Consider the following 21199-nt stretch of genomic DNA (forward strand, 5'->3'; position numbering starts at 1 on the left):
TGGGGCTCGAACTTACAACCCCATCCACGATCAAGAGTCACAAGCTCAACCAGGCCAGCCAGGTGCCCCCTCTTTGAGACGTTTTATTTGTTGTGTTATTATTTTGTTAACGTTTGTTTATTTGTGAGACAGAGAAGGAGAGAGAGAATCCCAAGCAGGCTCTGCACCGTCCATGTGGAACCTGACCCGGGGCTCAAACCCATGAACCATGAGATCATGACCTGAGCCAAAGCCAAGAGTCCGACACTGGACAGACAGAGCCACCCTGGCGCCCCTCTTTGAGACATTTGAAAGCTCACTTTAATCCTCAGAGAGGGTACTGTGTGACTGTAAAAAAAAACGTACGTGACGTTGTTGGCTTGCTCCTTCCCCTGTTCCCATCTCGTAGGAAGTCTGAGAGGCCTGTGTCTACAGCCGCTGGAGACCTTATTGCAAGTCGTTTTCATTTCTAGGTGTCAAAAATACCTGAGATGATGTATCTGTGATGACATTGCAGGATAACGTCCACAGGAGTGCCCATTGCACCACATCCATGTTTTGTTTCATGTGTAATTGCTTTGAGAGCGTGAGATCGAGGGGGGTGCGTGAGTTAGGGAGAGGCAAAGGGTGAGAGAGAGAGAGAGAGAGAGAGAGAGAGAACATCTCAAGCAGGCTCCCTGCCTAGCGCAGAGCCGCATCTCACGACCTCGAGATCATGACTTGAGCCAAAACCAGGAATCGGACGCTTAACCGACAGAGCCGCCCAGGCGCCCCGGCTACCGCGTCCGTGTTTCGAGTGTCCTTTTGCATCGTAAGTGATGACTGCTTTGCTTTGCAGAGTGGAAGTCTTGTCCACAGCTACCGAGGCACTGGCGGCATCTTCGAGGTGTGCTGGAATGCCCGAGGGGACAAAGTGGGTGCCAGCGTGTCCGATGGCTCTGTAAGCAGCACCTGTGGTTTGCCGGGGAGGGGCGGGGAGGGGAGGGGCGGGGCGGGGCACAAAGACGAAACTTCGGGCAGCGGATACCCGAGTGCAGCTGCAGGGGGTGTGACGGGCCCTGGTCTCTGACCGCTTTGCACGCAGGCGCTGAACAGACGTGCTTCTGGTGAAGGAAACTTCTGGGCTGACCCCCTGGGTTGGCACCATCTGTGAATGGCCACCTCTTCCTCCCTTCCAGGTTGTCATTCTAGCCAGCATTTTCTTAGGGATATTCTGCCCCGTGAGGATGCCACAGGGGTGACCCTGCCCTGTCACAATGTCAGGAGGCACTCTGGGCTGTCACTACTTTGACAGGGGCGCTACTGGCATCTGGTGCGTGGAGGGCAGGGAGGCCGCCAGTCCTCCCACAATGCGCAGAATGGCCCCCGGAGCGGGGAAAGATCTGGCTCTGGGTGTCACTGGTGCCGAGGCTGAGAAACTTGCTCCTAGCTTAGTTCCATGTTTGTGACCCTGACCTCTTGTGATAAAGGCATGACCTCCTGGTCTTATTCTGCTCCCGTGAGATGTCTAGCCTCTTGGTTCGTTCCCGCACTTGGGCTTGCCATGAGCCCCAAGGCGGGGGGCAGCAGTGGGGCTGGCTCGGTGACTGTCAGTGAGGGCCGCAAATGTTCCCATCGTCTGCGTGCTCGGGCTGGAGTCGTCCTCTCCATCACGTAGCCCACCCCTCCCCCACTGGTTCCTGGCATTGTCCTCGACCTGGAGCTTCCACGTAGTGCTGTTTGCTTGGCGTTGCTGGGTCACATGCTCACACACTAGCCTTTTATTAAAGCTGCCAATAAAACTTTATTTACAGAACATGGGTGGCGGGCCGGAGTTGGTCCAGGGGCTCAAAAGGCATCTTGCTGTCATCTGTGAAGATAAGAGGCACCTTCTGTTTCCTTCCAGGTGTGTGTTTTAGATCTCCGAAAGTAAACAGAAACTATTCTAGAAGAGAATTCTAACGGACCAGCAGTGAATGTGTGAAGCAGCAATGCTCAGACACCGTTCTTTCCGCTCCAAAACTGTACGAACTTGACTTGCATTAGAGTGTACTTGGAAATCAGTTCATCCTGGCCACAGGAGTCTCTACTTTCTCATAATCTTCATCAAGAAGTTTAAACCAGAAACATACACAGTCATATCAAAGGGGGAAGGAATGGTTTCCACCCAGAACATTCAGCCTGGGAAGCATGGAGCCACCGGCTAGGCGGGGCACGGTTTGCTTTCCATCCAGAACAGGCTCTGATAGTTGAGAGGAGAAAAGACGAAGAGGAGAAAAAAGAAAAAAAGCTGTGCCAAAAAAGAAAAAAGAAAAGAAAAAAGAAAAATGCTGTGATAAAACCAAAAGTGGGGGAGGGGACTCTCCTCCACGTGGTGGGTTCGTTTTTTCCCCCTAACAATTTGGACACTGCACTTGCTCTCACAAAGGATGTTCAAAGACCAGTTTGTACCGATGAAATGCGCAACTTTGTAATCCCAACACTTTCTATTTTCTAGAATCTTCTTTGTCCGGTGGTTTTTCTATTGGCTGGAATCCTGTCGTCCGGGGGCCTTCGGTCTGAGATGGAAACTGGTTTTGGTTTGTTGCTTCCTTCCCACTGTGTGCCCCCTCCACCTCTCCTTCGTGCGGTGTGGTGTTGATTTGACTACACCTTCCGTAGACGCAGCCTCGTGGACACCATGCCAGAATCTCTGACGGTCGGCTTTCCCATCCCTTCGTCCTCCCCTCCGCCCTTCCTCCCTCTCCCTCACCGCCCCTCGCTCACTCGCTGTCCCTTTCTCATAGTTGCTTCGGATCTTCGGTCTCAAGGGCACTTTCGGCGCATAATAAGTGCTTTATGTAAGAAGGCAGGGCACGGGGACTTTTTACAGGAGAAAAAAAAATACTTATAAGAGAAAGAGCCCGGAGTATTTTTGGAAAAAAAAATATTTTTATGTTAAAACAATTTTAAAATCCTAAAATGGCCATCAGACACAGAGAGCTTTGTGTGATTCATATTTTAAGCAAATCTTAGGAGGACACAGGCAGGGTCTGAGGTGGCCTTTCCGTTCCCTGCAGCATCGTGAAAGGCGGTTAGGAATCTGGGTGGAAAAGTCTGGGTGGGTCCTGGGGGTCGGCGGGGGGATGCTTCTGCAGCGAGAGACGCAAATCCCGGCGCTTTTTGGTTCAAAGAAGAGTGTCGCATCGTTTCGGGGGTGTTCACCCTCGTAGCCGGCACGAGAGGAGTCAAGAACAGAGCCCTCTGACCCCAGGAAGCATTTCCCAAACCAAATGGAATTGAAGAAGCCATCCACACTGACAGCCGGGCTCCCTGTCACCTGTTAGCGACCTCTCGTTCACGGCGCTCTGAGTACCCACGGTCGCTTCACCGAGAGCGGTTGACCGGTCCTTGCACAGCTCACCTAAAAGCCTCCGGGATCTCACCCGGTGTGATAGTGACAGAAACGAACGGGAAAGGGAGACTCTCAGTCCTGAAGGTGAATTACGTAGGTAGAACATCACTAATAATTTCTGCCGTCTTCATCATTTCTTTCTCTCACAAGAGACCAGGAGAAAGATTTTTTTTTTTAAATAATGAATCTTTTTACTGTTTTTAAAAAATTAAACATGGCTTTGTGTTCCTAGAGGAGTTTCCTTTCATTGGATCAGGTGCCCTTTGTACTCTCGTCCTAAGCCGACACTGACCTGTTTTTTACATTAGCATCGGGGAAGGAGCGAAAGATTGGGCCTCTTCTCTCCTCTGTTTCCCAGTGGGCATACGAAGGGGCGAGGAAGCTGGTCAGGCCCGGGGGCAGGGGTGCCGGTCGGGGGCAGGCTTCGGCTGGGTGCGCTTCCCAGCAGTGAGACAGGGTGTCGTTTGGAGGGTGGCGTCCGTCCGTGAAGCCAAAATCCAGCCGGCAGGACAGCGGCCTCCCGCAGAACGTGGAATGTGCGGGGACCGGCGGCAACAGCCAGGGTGTGTTCTTCCTTCTAGATCGTTCATTGCCCTCCGCTTGGATACCCGAGTTATGCAAGCCCCGTCTGTAGAAGACCAAAAAGGGCTCTGTGTACAAGCTGGGTATCTGATTCAGGCTGCGTTCCCTAAGTGTTTAGCCCGGAAGGTCCGAGTTCTGTGGCGTCACATTCCCGTTTTTGAAGGTCGCAGACGACGACCGCCTGCCCTAAGAAGTCATTAGGTTTGGGACGCTGTTTGCTGGGGATCCAGACCAACACCGTCTTGACCCCTACCCCAAGTAAAAATGTCACCTCTGCAGAGAAGTTGTTGAGGGTTGGGCCACGGTCAGCATGTGGCTCGTGTCTTACAAGCCAGTCGACGTCGGGCGGTCATGGTGGGATGTCCTGTCGGGTTCACTGGATAAGCTTCCCGTGGACGTCAGTGGCCGGGGTCCTGTGGAGCTGTGGGCTTTAGCCTCGTGATTCATAAGTCTGAATCACGTGGGAATGATCAGCTGGGAGCCACGGGCTGCAAGGCACAGAATGGAGCTGGGGTGACAGAGGCAGATGGTCCCCAACCCTGCCTCCCCCCCACCCCCAGCAGCCGCAGGAGAGGAGCACCCGGGCCTGAAGAGGGACGGAGCCTGAGCACGCAGGGCAGGCCTCCGGCCCACCCCCACCCTCGGCACGACAGCTGTCCGCTGAGCCTCTCACGTCGGCGACTTCCAGCAAGCCGGGAGGTTCCCCTTCACCGAGGGGTGGCCCTCGTGGGAAGTTCCTGTTTGCCATTGTTTACGGCTCTTAAACAATGGTGGGTAAACGCTGAAGTCTTAGTGACCAAATTGAACCTTGATTCTGAAAGCAGAGTAACACAGTCATCCTTCCTGGAATCTTCGCTCGGGCTTGAAATGACCAAGAGCGTGTCCTGGGGTCTGAAGTGACCAAGAGCATGTGCTGCACCACAGGGTCTAAACCCTCTGACCCCACACGACACCCGGGACTTGACCTCCGTCTTGTCTTTCTAAAACTAGATCACGGAGCCCAGTGAAGTGCACTTTGTCAAATGTAAGGGTCTGCTTTATTCCTTGTTACTTTACTCTATTTTTTAACCTTCTGTTCCATCTTGTTTTTTCTTTCTTTTATCCTGTTTCTTGTCAAATGCAGAAATGTTCCTTCCGCCACTCACTGAAGTTTTGAATTCTGGCTTCTGCAGTTTTTATTGTCTGTGTCAGATGTACAGCCAGATGTGGTCCTCTGTCTGCATTTTCTAGATTCGGTTCCGTTCACATCACCCCTCGTTTCGTCGTCCTCCACCCCCACTCACCTTCACGCTCTCTGAGAAGAAGAATCACTTTGTGTGTCGTAGCTCATTTGTTTCAAGAGAAAATCAACAGATCATACTCAGTGTCTTGAATAAATTGCTCTATTTTGATATTAGAGAACTTGGTGGCTGTGCTTTCTTGGGTCTCACTCGGTTAACTCTTGGTTGGGCCCGCGGGGACATGGATGAATGAAGAGCAAACTGTGCATTTGCTCAGGAAGACCGTAACTTGAGGGCCTCTTGGCAGGATTGCTGGGCTGAAGTAGGGCCAAGGGAACGGAACAGCACGATGTGGGAGGAGCGGCGGCCCCCAGTTACCGTAACGTGTTGTATAAACGAAGCGTGTGTTCGTGTGTTTCTTCATTACTTTCTTCCAGGCTGGTTGTGGTCAAAACTCAAAGCAAGTGAGTGTTCTCCTATCAGCAGCTTGCTTTGCTGGGGCTTTGCGTTCAAGGATTAGCTTTAACTTGGAGAACCCGAGTCCTAGGACACGGGTGAGTTTAGGACACAGGCTACCCTTCAGACGTCTACCAGTGTCTCGAATGTAGCACATCTGGCAGGTGCTTCCTGTCCCTTTAACCAATTGGTGGGGGGTCGGGGGGGCTACATAATGACTGGGCACTGCTGTCCCAGGATTAGGGAGGGGGCAGTTGACGAGGAGAGGCAGGGAGTGCTGTACGGGTACTTTTGCCGTAGGAGTCACAGACAAGGTCATGGTATCGTTCCCTCCAAGTCCAGCCCGACCCTGCGCTACAACAAAGCGGAGGGCTGCGGTCCCCGTGTTGTCTGGGGGCTCAGCCTGCTGCCTTTTCTAACACCTGCCAAGTTGACCAAGCATGTTCCCACGTTTCGGGAAATGGGGTGAAGCACACTCAAGCCGTAGGAAGGTCCTGGAAAGATGGGAGTCCCCAGGATAAAGGCACATGTGATGTGTGGCTTTGGTGGCTTCAGCAACAATGCTGGGTCACCTATAGCTCTCAGGGGGATTCTTCCTACTATAAAGGAAACTTACGTAATTTGGGGCCTCTCAAGCTTCCAGTCACTCAGCAGAGAACTTTTCATCGTCCACATCTTGTCTCCTCCATGACAAGGTAAGCCGTGCAAGGGGATGGACAGGGTGTGGGGCACCATGGGGGGAGCGTGAGGACCCATGCACGGCGTCCACGCTCGGAGGACAGGGGCTCTGACTGGGAGCAGTGTTCCTTGAGCACGCGTCACGGGAGAAACCACAGGAAAGCAGCCGGGTGGGGTACGTCCTCAAACTGCACGGTGGGAAAGGAGCACGAGGGCATTTTGGGACCGGGGAGCGAGTGGAGTCCTCACGAGAGTTTTCGTGCTGTGATAAGCCGACCGGCCGATAAACCGAAATCCTATGAAAGCTACCTGATGGGCACAGCCTCCTCTTTTCCACCCAAACTACACTCCCGGCCACCCGTCTGTCGTGTCCCAGCCCAGACTGCTGGGGCCCGGTCTCCTCACCTTTTTGAAAACTTCTCTCCCATCAGTGTTGCTTTCTCTCCACTGGATCATTGCTTTCGCACCCACCATCTACAAAACGGTAATCAGATGCCCCCGCAGCAACCAGCCTGACAGGGAGACTGCTTACAACCGAGCGGCCCGTCATTTTCTGGCTTATCCCCGGGTTTGCTCCGTTGTCCCTTCTCTTCACTAGATGGACTCGGTGCCCGTCGGTGATGTTCATTTGCAAGTTCTCCACCGCACGGGCCCACTCGCTGCCCGGCAAGTAGGCGTGAGGGGATATTCATGCATCTTCTGGCTTTCAGTCCCCCCCCCAACTCCCTCGGGCATAACCGCTGCACCAGCTGGGGACTTGGCCACCCCATCTCGGAGGAGCTGTCATTGGATCATCAGATCAGAAAGGGTTCTTCCTTGCAAGTCTCTGAACCTGACTCACTGGTGTAAGGCAAAAAGAACAAACGAGGATACCGGGCCCTCTGAGGGATCCTGGAGGACCAGGCCCATGCAAGGGAGGTGCACACAGACACAGCCCCGGGCACTGCCCACGTGTGGACACGACACCGGAGTGGCCCCTCGGCCCCTCTCCAGACCTGCTTCTCTGCGGCCCTTTCCCTCGGGCGCTAGCTGCTAACTAGACTGGCTCGGCCAGGGAGGTGTGAAAGCTAGTACCCGTGCCTACAGGTGGAGGTGGGGGGGAGGGCTGGCCTCATGCTGTTGAGGGGGTTCCTCAAGCAGAAGAGGGGCTTCTGGTGCTGCTGGGGACTGAAGAGTCCATGTGGAGGCAGATAAAGAAGGCACATACCGCTCCGAAAAGCTAAGCTTCCTTCGCACGCCCCTGACACTTTGGATCAAGGGCGGGGAGTGACGTAGCTTGGGCCCATCCTCAGGAATGCGCATGCCCAGGGCACCGTGGCCACAGTGCAGGTGTGCCCCGAATGCTGCTGCAGCCAGGCGACTCTCTAAGAGTACAAGTCCAGAAGCTTCCTGGACGGCTTTTCTAGAGCAAAAGGGCGTCCTTGACCAGAAGGGAGGTGTCCCGTGGCCGGGCGGTCTGTGGTGTCCCGGGAAAACACCGCCTTGCTTTTTCTATGGATCTTCCCATGTGGCCTGTAACTCCAATGCATGCGACAATATTTTGCCCATAAATACATTTAAAAACTTCAAATATATACCTATAGACCCACCTGGATAGACCTATATTTCAACTGATGCAAAGATTCTAACCTGGGAAATGGTGTCAGTCAGGGCCAAGGAGTCCTTAGACCAGGTCACTGCTCAGCACAACATGGGGACCAGGGGCTACGTCATCAAGACCTTGCTCAAGAGCATTTGCTAGAGATGTTGTTCAGACAGCATGTGAGCCAGGCCTGGAGCTCAGTTACAACGACTTTATTCACTTTTCTAAGGACCTGGGTCTGGCATTTACATTATAGGCAACCTCAGAAGAGGGGAGAGCAGCTGCTATGTCTGGTCTGGAAGGAATGCTCTCTCTGTTCCCAAGCTCGTGCTCACGGATCGCGTCTCTTACCACGGCTACTCCTCGGGAAGGAACCGTTACAACACGGTGAGGACAGGAAGGTTTGTGGGGAGAATGCAGTTCTAAAGAGTGAGAAACGCAGAACCTGAGGATGTGGGGACCGGACCCCTGTCACGTCCCTCTCAGAGGTCTCCCTGGGGTTCGGGAACAGATTCCACCTCATTTTCGTTGCGGGACCCGCTTGTGACATGGATTTCAACCGTGCTGGCGTCGGAACCTGGGGAGGAGAAGAGGGTCTCTTGTCAGCAACTGATGCAGGACCTCGAGGCCATTTTCTGCCCCTTTTCCCAAGCGTCTGCCCTGGGCAGCCACGTGTGCGTCTCAGCAGAACCGCATGGATGCCACAGACCAAACGGAAACCAACTGTGGGCCGACACGGGGGCTTCGGGGCCCTGTGCTGTCGGACCGGGGAGCACGGGATCACGGCGCGCTTGGGTGACCATCGGGACAGCTGCCACGGGGGTGGGGGGTGGGGTGCAAAGGTCACCAGGGCCCCACGGGGCCCACACGGAGGAGACCGCCAGCCTCTGTCACACGAAAACACCTCCAAGTGGTCTTTTCATGCTTGCTGCCACGTGGTTCCAGGAAGAAAAGGCGGGTGAAGGACAGCAGAATTATTCCTCCCAGAAGAGGAATCTTGAAGATGTGTTCAATCGTTCTGGTAACACACCTTCCTTCAGAACCTGGGGGCGTCCTTTGCAACAGACCTCAGAACTCTTTTTTCATTCTGCAAGTAGCCAGGCGTGCCTCCTACATGCCAGGTTCCAGGTTGGATGTGGGCAGTTGAGATGAAGACAGAAAGAAGGGTGGCCTTCTCAACTGCGCGTGGGGCAAGTGAGTAACCTTCACAAAAACCTCCAAATCCCAAACTGCCTCCACCAGTGGGCCTTGCCGGTCAGTGTAGTCTCCACTCACGTCCCTCTCTGTTCCCTCCCAACGCTCAGGCACACTGGCCTCTCTCACGCTCCCAACTCAGTCCTGCCACAGGGCCTTTGCACAATCTCTTCTGCCTGTAAAGCTCTTTTTCAGATTTTCTCATGGCTCCCTTCTACACTTCACTCAGATCTTAATTCAAATGGCCCTGGGAGAACCTCATCCTCAGGGAGAAATCCAGGACACCCGACCTGAAATCACTCCGCTGCCCCGTATGGCTCTGTTTTTCTCCATGGTATTTCACTACCCGAAAGATGATATAATCGTTTGTATTTTTCATTCTGTCTCTGCTGCTACAGTGGAAAGTCCCGTTAGATGAGGGATCTGTCGTACTCACCGTGGTAGTGCCTGAAACAGCACCTGGCACATGGAATGTGCTCAATACACAAGTACTGAACGGATAAGCACAGGGCAGCAAGTGCCGTGCCATCAGCAGGGTGCAGCACCAGTGTCCCGCGGAATTGGGACTGATGAGTAAGAAGAACGGCGGGAACCAGCACAACTTAAAAAAGAGACACGTGTACAGCTGTGGGGAACGCGTAAGGAAGAAAAGAACATTAGCGTTCTCTGGAAAAGACAAGGCAACAGGAGAGCTGTCTGCGGAAACGCCTCGGAAGGCCTGGGTTACGGGAGGACATGCCGACGTGACCGAGAAAAACCCAGCACGGTGCTGCAGTGCCCTCCCCCCACCGCACTCCGACCCTCCTCCCGGTGCCGGGCGAACAGGAAATCTGGGAGAACACGGGTCTGGGTAAGTCAGACCAAGTTCGATGAGCCCCATGAAGAGAGGTGAATTTAGCGGGCAGTGGGAGGACCCACGCCGGCCATGGAGGCCGCAGGCGGACCCTGAGGAGAGTCTGGGGTGCCGGCAAGGATGGTGGGAGACCCGCTGCTTGCAGCAGTGAGCCTGCGGTTCCAGGAAACCAGGCACAGCTGGGAAGAGACACTTCCAGCACCGCATTCCTGCCGGAGAAGCTGGTGGCACTTCAAAAAGACCGCATTTTCACAGGGTCACCCGCTGTTTATGAGGACACCCTGAGCTCATGGGAACTCGTCCGTGTGACTTCTGCGGTCCTTACAGAGACTGCAGGGGAATATCGCACGGTGGCTTGTGATCAAGGTCCGGGCTTTAGACGTTTCCCCGTGACCTCACACTTTGGGGCTTGATCCTGTGGCTTCTTCAGAGTTCCGGGTTCTTTCATCCTCCCCCAGAGGCCCCGCAGAGGAAATCCATTTGTACCACGACAACTTTCTCAGATGCCAGTGCTGCTGAAGCCACGGCCCCCGAGTCCAGCCCTGCCTGCGCGGACTTCGGTGGGTCCAGCAGGCCTAGACCTCCATGGATCCTCTCTTCTGCTCATGAAGGTCTCCAGAGAGAACACGCTGGCCGAGTGAGCAAGTCTCTGAGAAGATAATCCGATGAGGCTATTGGGGGATTGGGACGAATTCCATTGGTGCAAAGGGCAAGTACCTGACGAGTGTCCCTGCAGGAAAGGCAGATGCCCACAAGCTCGTGGCGCCCAAGGGCCAGCCCCCTTCCTAGTGACTCTCGAATGACCCTTGCAAGCCCCAGACAGGTGCTTGGGAACGTCGGAGCCCCATGGAGACCTGAGACTCGGGAAGGCACCTCACCTGTTGCTCCCGGATACCCTGAAAGCCCGCAGCCCTCGATCAGAAAGCCCCATCAGTGGGCACCCATGAGCCATAGAGAACACAGGGCACCAGGGCCTGGATCTCCTTGAAGTGTTGAGTTGGATCCAGGGAGCACAAGAGTCAGAGCCCCGGGCACACTCTCTTCCACACTTCCCTAGCAAGTGCCGTCCACAGGGCCACCTGGTGTTACATTCAGGAGAAGAGCAAGTGACAACAGGGAACCAAGGGTAAGACAAGGAACTGTGGGAGCGAGAACTGTGGATGACACAAGGGAATACAGGAGGGAACAGAACTATGGGAAAGAACGGGAATTCTGGAGACAATGAGGAACTCTGGGGGAGAGGTGGGACCTGGGGAGAGACGGAGTTGTCAGGGACGATAAGAAATTAAGGGAGAGAGAATTGGGGGAGAAACAGAATTGTGGGAAACAGGCAATTGTGAGAAGGAATTATGGGGAAGAACAGAGTATTTAGCAGAAACAAAATTTTACAAGAGACAGGATGTGGAAGAAAACAGCACTGTAGAAGAAAACAGACTTGTGAGAGACCAGGAAGAACCCAGAACTGTGGAAGAAAGTGGGGACACTGTGGGAAAGAGAACTGGGAGAGAACTAGGCTATGGAGAATACGGAGAACTGTGGGACAGACAAGGCATTGTAGGACAAAAGGGATTATGGAAAAGAATCGCGGGAGAGAAGGAATTGCAGGAGGCCAGGGAATGTGAGTGAGACAAGGAATTATGGGAAAGGAAGTCGAATTGTGGGACAGAAATAGAATTACGAGAGGGGCGCCTGGGTGGCTCAGTCGGTTGAGCGTCTGACTCTTGGTTTTGGTTCAGGTCACGATCCCAGCCAGGGTCGTGGGATCGACTCCTGCATTAGGCTCCTTGCTGAGTGTGGAGCCTGCTTAGGATTCTCTCTCTCCTCCCTCTGCCCCTCCCCCCATTCGCACTCTCTCTCTCTCTCTCTCTTAAAAAAACAATTACGTGAACAAAGGGATTATAGAGAAAGGGGAATTGTGGGAAAGACAGGCATTGTGGGAAAAAGGGAATGGTGAGAAAAATAGGGCACCGTGCGAAAGACGAGAGCAGGGCAGTGAAAGGGGAACTGTGGGAACAACAAACGGTTATGAGAGAAAGGGTATTGGGAAGAACGAGGGAAACTGTAGAAGAAATGTATTATGGCAGAGACAGGAAATAGTGGGAAAGAACAATCTTGGGGGATGATGAATTGCAAGGTAGACGGGCAGTATGTTTTTGGTTGTTTTTTTTTTTTTTTTTTTGGTTGTCCACTGATATTTTTTAAAGTTTTTATTTAAATTCCAGTTAGTTAACATAACTATAATACTAGTTTCGGGTGTACGATATCGTGATTCAACACGTCCATACAACACTCCGTACTCCTCACAACAGGTGCACTCTTTAATCCCCATCACGTATTTTACCCACCCACCCATCACCTCCCCTCTGGTGACCATCCGTTTGTGCTCTATGGTTAAGACCCTGTTTCCTGGTTGGCACCCCACCCCCTGCTTTTTTTGGAATTGGTTTTTCTCTGACTCATTTCTTTCGCTCAGCATAATACTTCTCTAGCTCCGTGTTTGATGTTGCAAATGGCAAAGTTTCAGTGGACACTTGGGCTGTTCCCATAACGTGGCTATTGTAGACAATACTGCAATAAACATCAGGGTGCGTATATCCCTTTGAGTTAGTATTTTTGTATTCTTTGAGTAAATACCTAGTAGTGTGATTGATGGATCATAAGGTAGTTCTCTTTTTAACTTTTGAGGAAACTCCATACCGAAAAACACAAAGTTAAACACCACGAATTTTCAAAGATGCACTCGATGTTTATTGCAGCATTATTTGCAATGACTAAATTAGGGAAGCGACTCAAGTATCCATCAACAGATGAATAAAGGGATGGTATATACATAAGGTAAAATATTTAATTTCATTAAAAGAATGAAATCTTGCCATTTGTAACAAAATGGATGGAGCTAGACGGTATAACGCTAAGTGGAAAAAGTCAGAAAAAATACCATATGATTTCACTCATCATAGAATTTAAAAAACAAAACAAACGGGGAGAAAAAACAAAAACATCAGACTCTTAAATATAGAGAACTGACGGAACCAGAGGGGAGGTGGGTCGGGGGAGGGGTGACAGGTGAAGGAGATTAAGAGGACACTTCTGGTGATGAGCACTGAGGTACAGAATTGCTGGATTGCTATGCTGTACACCTTAAACTGACACTGTAACTATATTGGAATTTAAAAATAATAAAAGTATTAAATCAACAACCAAAAACAAAACAGCAAACTCTGGGTGAGAACAATAAAGTGTGAAAAGACAAAGCGTTATGGGAGAGCAAGACCCGTGTGAGAAAAGGGGAGTCGCGCGAATCAACGAAGAACCGTGGGAGGCCAAGCAGTGCAAGAATGACAAGAAATGGAGCGAGAAGAGAGCTGTGGGACAGAAGGGGAGACAGGGCACTGTGCGTAAGACAAGGGATTACTGGAAAGAAACGATTTTCATTAAGAAATGGCATTGCGGGGGGGAGGGGGAGGGTGGGTGCCTGGGTGGCTCAGTTGGTTAAGCCTCTGACTATAAAAAAAGAAAACTTCTTTTACTTATTTTGAGAGAGCGAGAGCGCGTGCGCTCCCGTGGGCGTGCAACTGGGGAAGGGACAGAGAGAATCCCAAGGAGGCTCCGCACAGTCAGTGCAGAGCCTGACGTGGGGCTTGAGCCCCCAGACGGTGAGATCATGGCCCAAGCCCAAATCAAGAGTTGCATATGTACCTACTGAGGCACCCCAACTCTTAATTTTGGCTCAGGTCGTGATGTCATGGTTGTGAGATCAAGCCCCATGTTGGGCTCCAAGCTGAGCATGGAGTCTGCTTGGGATTCTCTCTCTTCCTCTCCCTCTGCCCCACCCCCACATACTCTCAAAAAAAGAAAAGGAATTGCTGGAATATGGGGTTAAAGCAGAGAATCTTGGGAGAGGGCATCATGGGAAAGACCAGGGATCACGGGCATCAAAGGGGAGTTTTCGGGAAAAGGGAATTCTGGGACAGAGAACTCCGGGTGAACATGGAATTGCAGTAATAATGCAGAGTTTTAGAAGAAAGGGGAACTGTAGGAACAAGAGGGCTTATGTGAGACAAAGAACTAGGGGACAAAATACGGAACTGTGGGAAAAACAGTATGACGAGACAGATGGGAATAGTGGGAAAATGAGATTATGGGGGAGAATTATGGGAGACACAGTTAATGTGAGAAAAGAGGAACAGAATGTGGGAAAAACAGGATTGCAAGAAAGATGAAAAGTGGTCAAAATCACAAGTATTGAGAAAAATACAGACTTCTGAGTGCCAACAGATTCCCGAATTGTGGGAGAAAATTGTGGGCAACGGGAGGAAAGAAGGACTTGTGAGAGCAATAAAGTATTGTGGGAATGACAGCCCTTCTCATGGAAGAGAAAGGGCAACTGTGGGAGACTGTAAAACAAACTCTAGGAAAACTGTTTTGTGGGAGAGATTAGGAATGTGGGAGGGACAACGGATTATAGGAGAAAAATAATTAGATTGTGGGAGAGATAAGCAATTGTGAGACCAAATAAATTAACAAGGAAACAAAAGGCAACACGATATAAAACAATCACCAAGGAAAATGGAGATTTGTGCCAAACAAAAAAGACACCAGGATTGTGAAAGAAAAGAAGGAATTTTGAGGGAAAAAAAGGGTATTGTGGGAGAGACAGGGAATTGTGAGAAAAACATAGGCTCATGGGGGAGAGAAGGAAATTTGGGGAGACAGTTATGAGAACAAGGAATTATAGGAGAAACACGAAATTGTGTGACAAAATATCGTAGGGAAAGGAATTAGGAAAATAAAGCATTGTGCGAGAGAATGGAAAAATGTGGAATACACAACTTTGCTACCAATGAAACTATGAAGAATAGAGAACTGTTGAGCCAATCGAGAAGGGCAGAATGTGATTTGTGTGGGATGACAAGGGATCACAGGAATTGTTAGAGAAAAAAAGAAACTGGGAAAAATTGTGGGAGGATAGAGAGCTGTGGGAAAAGGACTGGATTGCAGGGGAGCTAGGGAATGGTGGGAGAAGGAACTGGCTGTACTAGAAGTGGGGAACTGTTGCAGAAATTATAAGGATTATAACTGGATTATAAGGAAAGCAATGGGTTCTCAGGGAGGTGAGGACTAGAGGTCAGAAGGAAAAGGGCAGAGAGTGGGGGAGAAGCAACGGATTATGAGACAGGCCAAGAATGGGAGAGGAGCAATGGATTGTGGGAGAAGCCAAGATGGGAAAGGATTGTGTAGAGTTCGTTAACGGTGGTTAAGCAAGGCACTGTGGGAAAAGCAATGTATTCTGGGAAGGTCCAAGATGCGGAGAAGCAAAGGATTGTAGGAGGGGCCAATATGGCAGAGAAGCAAAAGATTCTGGTACAGTCTGTTAACGGTGGCTAGGCAATGAATACTGGGAAAAGCAATGGGTTGTGGCAGAGACCAAGATGGCGGAGAAACAAAGGATTGTGAGAGAAGCCAAGATGTTGGAGAAGCAAAGGATTCTGGTAGAGTCCGTTAGCAGCTAGGCAATGAACTGTGGGAAAAGCAATGGATTGTACGAAGGGCCAAGATGGCGGAGAAGCAATGAACTGTGGGAGAGGGAATGGATTGTGGGAAGGGCCAAGATGACAGAGAAGCAAAGGATTGTGGGAGAAACCAAGATGGCGGAGAAGCAATGAACTGTGGGAGAAGCAATGGATTGAGGGAGGGGCCAAGATGGTGGAAAAGCAAAAGACTGTGGGAGAGTCCGTTAACGGTGCAGCAAAGCACTGTGGGAACAGCAATGTATTCTGGGAAGGGCCAACATGGCAGCGAAGCAAAGGATTGTGGGAGAGTCCGTTGATGGCGGCTCAGCAAAGCACTGTGGGGAAAAGCAATGTATTCTGGGAAGGGCCAAGATGGCAGAGAAGCAATGGACTGTGGGAGAAGCAATGGATTGTGGGAGAAGTCAAGATGGTGGAGAAGCAATGAACTATGGGAGAAGCAATGGATTGTGGGAAGGCCAATGGTGAAGAAGCAAAGGACTGTGGGAAAGTCTGTTAACGGCATTCAGCAAAGCACTGTGGGAAAGGCACTGTATTGTGGGAAGGGCCAAGATGGTGGAAAAGCAATGGATTGTGGGAACGGCCAATGGCGGAGAAGCAAAGGACTGTGGGACACTCCGTTAATGGCGGTTCAGCAAAGCACTGTGGGAAAAGCAATGTATTGTGGGAAGGGCCAAGATGGCGTAGAAGCAATGGACTGTGGGAGAAGCCAAGACAGCAGAGAAGCAAAGGATTCTGGTAGAGTCCGTTAACGGCAGCTAGGAAATGAACTGTGGGAAAAGCAGTGGATTGTGGGAGAAGTCAAGATGGCGGAGAAGCAATGAACTGTGGGAGAAGCAATGGGTTGTGGGAGAAGTCAAGATGGCGAAGCAATGAACTATGGGAGAAGCAATGGGTTGTGGGAGAAGTCAAGATGGTGAAGCAATGAACTATGGGAGAAGCAATGAATTGTGGGAACGGCCAATGGCGGAAAAGCAAAGGACTGTGGGAAAGTCTGTTAACGGCATTCAGCAAAGCACTATGGGAAAGGCAATGTATTGTGGGAAGGGCCAAGATGGCGGAAAAGCAATGGATTGTGGGAATGGCCAATGGCGGAGAAGCAAAGGACTGTGGGACACTCCGTTAATGGCGGTTCAGCAAAGCACTGTGGGAAAAGCAATGGATTGTGGGAAGGCCAATGGTGAAGAAGCAAAGGACTGTGGGACATTCCGTTAATGGCGGTTCAGCAAAGCACTGTGGGAAGAGCAATGTATTGTGGGAAGGGCCAAGATGGCGGAAAAGCAATGGATTGTGGGAAGGCCAATGGTGAAGAAGCAAAGGACTGTGGGACACCCCGTTAATGGCGGTTCAGCAAAGCACTGTGGGAAAAGCAATGGATTGTGGGAAGGCCAATGGTGAAGAAGCAAAGGACTGTGGGACACTCCGTTAATGGCGGTTCAGCAAAGCACTGTGGGAAAAGCAATGGATTGTGGGAAGGCCAATGGTGAAGAAGCAAAGGACTGTGGGACACTCCGTTAATGGCGGTTCAGCAAAGCACGGTGGGGAAAGCAATGTATTGTGGGAAGGGCCAAGATGGCGGAGAAGCAATGGACTGTGGGAGAAGCCAAGACAGCAGAGAAGCAAAGGATTCTGGTAGAGTCCGTTAACGGCAGCTAGGAAATGAACTGTGGGAAAAACAGTGGATTGTGGGAGAAGTCAAGATGGCAGAGAAGCAAAGCACTGTGAGAAAAGCAATGGATTGTGGGAAGGCCAATGGTGAAGAAGCAAAGGACTGTGGGACACTCCGTTAATGGCGGTTCAGCAAAGCACTGTGGGAAAAGCAATGTATTGTGGGAAGGGCCAAGATGGCGGAGAAGCAATGGACTGTGGGAGAAGCCAAGACAGCAGAGAAGCAAAGGATTCTGGTAGAGTCCATTAACGGCAGCTAGGAAATGAACTGTGGGAAAAGCAGTGGATTGTGGGAGAAGTCAAGATGGCGGAGAAGCAATGAACTGTGGGAGAAGCAATGGGTTGTGGGAGAAGTCAAGATGGCGAAGCAATGAACTGTGGGAGAAGCAATGGGTTGTGGGAGAAGTCAAGATGGTGGAGAAGCAATGAACTATGGGAGAAGCAATGGATTGTGGGAACGGCCAATGGCGGAGAAGCAAAGGACTGTGGGAAAGTCTGTTAACGGCATTCAGCAAAGCACTGTGGGAAAGGCAATGTATTGTGGGAAGGGCCAAGATGGCGGAAAAGCAATGGATTGTGGGAAGGCCAATGGTGAAGAAGCAAAGGACTGTGGGACACTCCGTTAATGGCGGTTCAGCAAAGCACTGTGGGAAGAGCAATGTATTGTGGGAAGGGCCAAGATGGCGGAGAAGCAATGGACTGTGGGAGAAGCCAAGACGGCGGAGAAGCAAAGGATTCTGGTCCGTTAACGGCAGTTAGGCAATGAACTGTGGGAGAAGCAATGGATTGTGGGAAGGGCCAATGGCGGAGAAGCAAAGGATTGTGGGAGAGTGTTAACAGCTGTTCAGCAAAGCACAGTGGGAAAAGCAATGTATTGTGGGAAGGGCCAAGATGGCGGAGAAGCAATGGACTGTGGGAGAAGCCAAGACGGCGGAGAAGCAAAGGATTCTGGTCCGTTAACGGCAGTTAGGCAATGAACTGTGGGAGAAGCAATGGAGTGTGGGAAGGGCCAATGGCGGAGAAGCAAAGGATTGTGGGAGAGTGTTAACGGCAGTTCAGCAAAGCACTGTGGGAAAAACAATGTATTCTGGGAAGGGTCAACATGGCAGAAAAGCAATGAACTGTGGGAGAAGCAATGGGTTGTGGGAGAAGATGGCAGAGAAGCAAAGCACTGTGGGAAAGGCAATGTATTGTGGGAAGGGCCAAGATGGCGGAAAAGCAATGGACTGTGGGAGAAGCCTAGGTGGCAGAGAAGCAAAGGATTCTGGTAGAGTCCGTTAACGGCAGTTAGGCAACGAACTGTGGGAAAAGCAGTGGATTGTGGGAGAAGTCTAGATGGGGGAGAAGCAATGGACTGTGGGAGAAGCAATGGGTTGTGGGAGAAGTCAAGATGGTGGAGAAGTAATGAACTGTGGGGAAAGCAATGGATTGTGGGAAGGGCCAATGGCGGAGACGCAAAGGATTGTGGGAGAGTGTTAACGGCTGTTCAGCAAAGCACTGTGGGAAAAACAATGTATTCTGGGAAGGGCCAACATGGCAGAAAAGCAATGAACTGTGGGAGAAGCAATGGGTTGTGGGAGAAGTCAAGATGGCAGAGAAGCAAAGCACTGTGGGAAAAGCAATGTATTGTGGGAAGGGCCAAGATGGTGGAGAAACAAAGGATTGTGGGAGCGTCCGGTAACGGCGGTTCAGAAAAGCACTTTGGGAAACGCAATGTATTCTGTGAAGAGCCAACATGGCAAAGAAGCAATGGACTGTGGGAGTAGCAATGGATTGTGGGAGTAGCCAAGATGGCAGAGGAGCAATGAACCGTGGGAGAAGTCAAGCTAGCAGAGAGGCAAAGGACTGTGGGAGAAGCCAAGATGGCGGAGAAGCAATGAACTGTGGGAGAAGCAATGGATTGAGGGAAGGGCCAAGATGGCAGAGAAACAAAGGATTGTGGGAGAAGTCAAGCTAGCAGAGAAGCAAAGGATTTGGTAAAGTCTTAACGGCAGTTAAGCAAAGCACTGTGGGACAAGCAATGTATTCTGGGAAGGCCCAAGATGGCGGAGAAGTAATGGACTGTGGGAGAAGCGATGGGTTGTGGGAGAAGCCAAGATGGTGGAGAAGCAAAGGATCATGGGAGAAGCCAAGGGTTCTGGTAGAGTCCGTTAACTGCAGCTAGGCAATGAACTGTGGGAGAAGCAATGGATTGTGGGAAGGGCCAAGATGGCAGAGAAGCAATGAACGGGTGGGAGAAACAATGGGCTGTGGGAGAAGTTGAGATGGCACAGAAGCAATGGATTGTGGGAATGGCCAAGATGGCAGAGAAGCAAAGGATTCTGGTAAAGTCCGTTAAAGGCGGCTAGGCAATGAACTGTGGAAAAAGCAACGGATTACGGGAAGGGTCAGTAATGGCGGAGAAGCAAGGGACTTGGGGAGAATCAAAGGATTGTGGGAGAAGTTGGTAATGGTGGTGAAGCAGTAGACTCAGAGAAGCAAGGGACTGTGGGAAAGGCCAAGATGGCAAGAAGCAATGAACTGTGGGAGAAGCAAGGGGTTGTGGGAGAAGTAATGGATGGCTTAATGCATATGGAAAGAACGAATAACTGCATTTAAAAATTTTCTGGGGTTCCTAAGACAGAAACCAACCAAGTTTAGGTTTGTGAGAAGTCCCATTTTTAACTTTTAGTCCCGAGGCAAATTTCAATTCCTTGTGAAGATATTTTACATGACACTGTCGTAAGAAATTACACACAGATCCCCTCAATGGAAACTTGCTACAGTCACAAAACATGATCATCCAATCAATTCTCCCACACCAGGTAGTCCTCTAAGCAAACCTACAGTCTGTACTTAAAAGCCTTATGTAGGCCTTTGGGGACACAGATAAAATGCAAGCTCTTTAGCAGAATCTACAAAAGTCCTTCATCATCTGTTCCCAGGCTGCCTCTCCGGATCCGGAAAACCCATGACACCATGTCGTGCTGAGGTCACCCCAAACTACATGTAAACATTCTGCTCTGTGTCTCTGGCCTTTCTCCTCTCCCATTCAGGTCTCCTGTGCAACACCACCTCTGAACATCTCCAGAAACTCTCACCCATGCGCCCCAAACCAGCATACATAGCTGCATTTTCTGCGTTTAACACCTCACATTTTTCACAACAAAAAATAGCACTGTGGGGGCACCTGGCTGGCTCAGTCAGTAGATCATGCAACTTTTGATCTCGGGGTGTTAAGTTGAAGCCCCATGTTGGGGGAAGAGATTACTTAAAATCTAAACAAATAATAATAAAATAATAGCACTGTCTTACTTCTAAGTTTCATACATGATACTTCTCAAGAACACTCACCCTCCTTGACCAAAACGGTGTTGACCATACAGCAGATGCTCAAAACCCCTTTGTTGAAGATCAAATTAACTTACATTAAGTGCCTAGTAAGCACCTGACACCACGTCAGATATGTACTAATGGAGGTTCAAGGTGAGCCTATTGGCCTTAGAGCGAACTTCAAAGTTGTAGATGCTTCAGAGCAGGACAAATAAGTCCATTCATCACAACAGTACAAATGGAGAGACCTGTGTTTACTGCTTTGAATTACATATCTGGGCCTTTTCTCACACATGTAACAGTATTTTCTGCATTACACATGGTTCCCTGTTACTGAAGAAACCTTTATTAAAGCAGTTGGGGAAAAGGAGGAAGGAGATGCCCAAGACTAAGCCGGATCTCAACCCCAAGATGGCCTCTTTAGAAGAAAGACATGGCTGCCGCTTATAGCAAGCAGCACGTGGCCCAGGGTAGAATACCCAGAGTCGGTTGTGGGGGAACCACTCTGCCTGGGCTGTTACCCTACATGTGCCAACACCTCTTTAGCCCAGACTGAACTGCCTTGGTAGTTTAGATGCAGCCTAGAAATTTGCACTCTGTTTTGTTTCTGAATTCCAGTCCTTACCAACATTTGCCCCATTTTCCCCTCAAACTATGAGTACGTAAGATTATTTATCACTAGAGTTAGAGTTACTGAATGTCAGCACCACTGAACACAGCATACGATCTATTTGATCTTATGAAAAATTACCATCGTCAGCACCCTGTTAG

The 21199-nt window shown here is 50.6% G+C and overlaps 2 protein-coding genes across 4 annotated transcripts in view; one reads left to right on the plus strand and one right to left on the minus strand.

Annotated features, from left to right (window-relative positions):
- TBL1X (transducin beta like 1 X-linked) overlaps window positions 1-5330 on the plus strand; it is a 236089-nt gene extending 230759 nt beyond the window's left edge. For all 3 annotated transcript variants that reach the window (XM_030305258.1, XM_030305257.1, XM_030305260.1), the window contains 2 exons: window positions 818-919; window positions 1865-5330. In XM_030305258.1, the coding sequence (XP_030161118.1) occupies window positions 818-919; window positions 1865-1891 (129 nt within the window). In that variant the 3' untranslated portion in view covers window positions 1892-5330. The remainder of the gene's footprint in view (window positions 1-817; window positions 920-1864) is intronic.
- A 2587-nt stretch (window positions 5331-7917) lies between these two features.
- The window catches only part of GPR143 (G protein-coupled receptor 143), a 41813-nt gene continuing 28531 nt past the window's right edge, over window positions 7918-21199 (minus strand). The window contains exon 7 of the mRNA XM_032592038.1: window positions 7918-8447. Within this exon, the coding sequence (XP_032447929.1) occupies window positions 8353-8447 (95 nt within the window). The 3' untranslated portion in view covers window positions 7918-8352. The remainder of the gene's footprint in view (window positions 8448-21199) is intronic.

The sequence above is a fragment of the Lynx canadensis genome, chromosome X (assembly GCF_007474595.2).
Source record: "Lynx canadensis isolate LIC74 chromosome X, mLynCan4.pri.v2, whole genome shotgun sequence".
Taxonomy (NCBI): Eukaryota; Metazoa; Chordata; class Mammalia; order Carnivora; family Felidae; genus Lynx; species Lynx canadensis.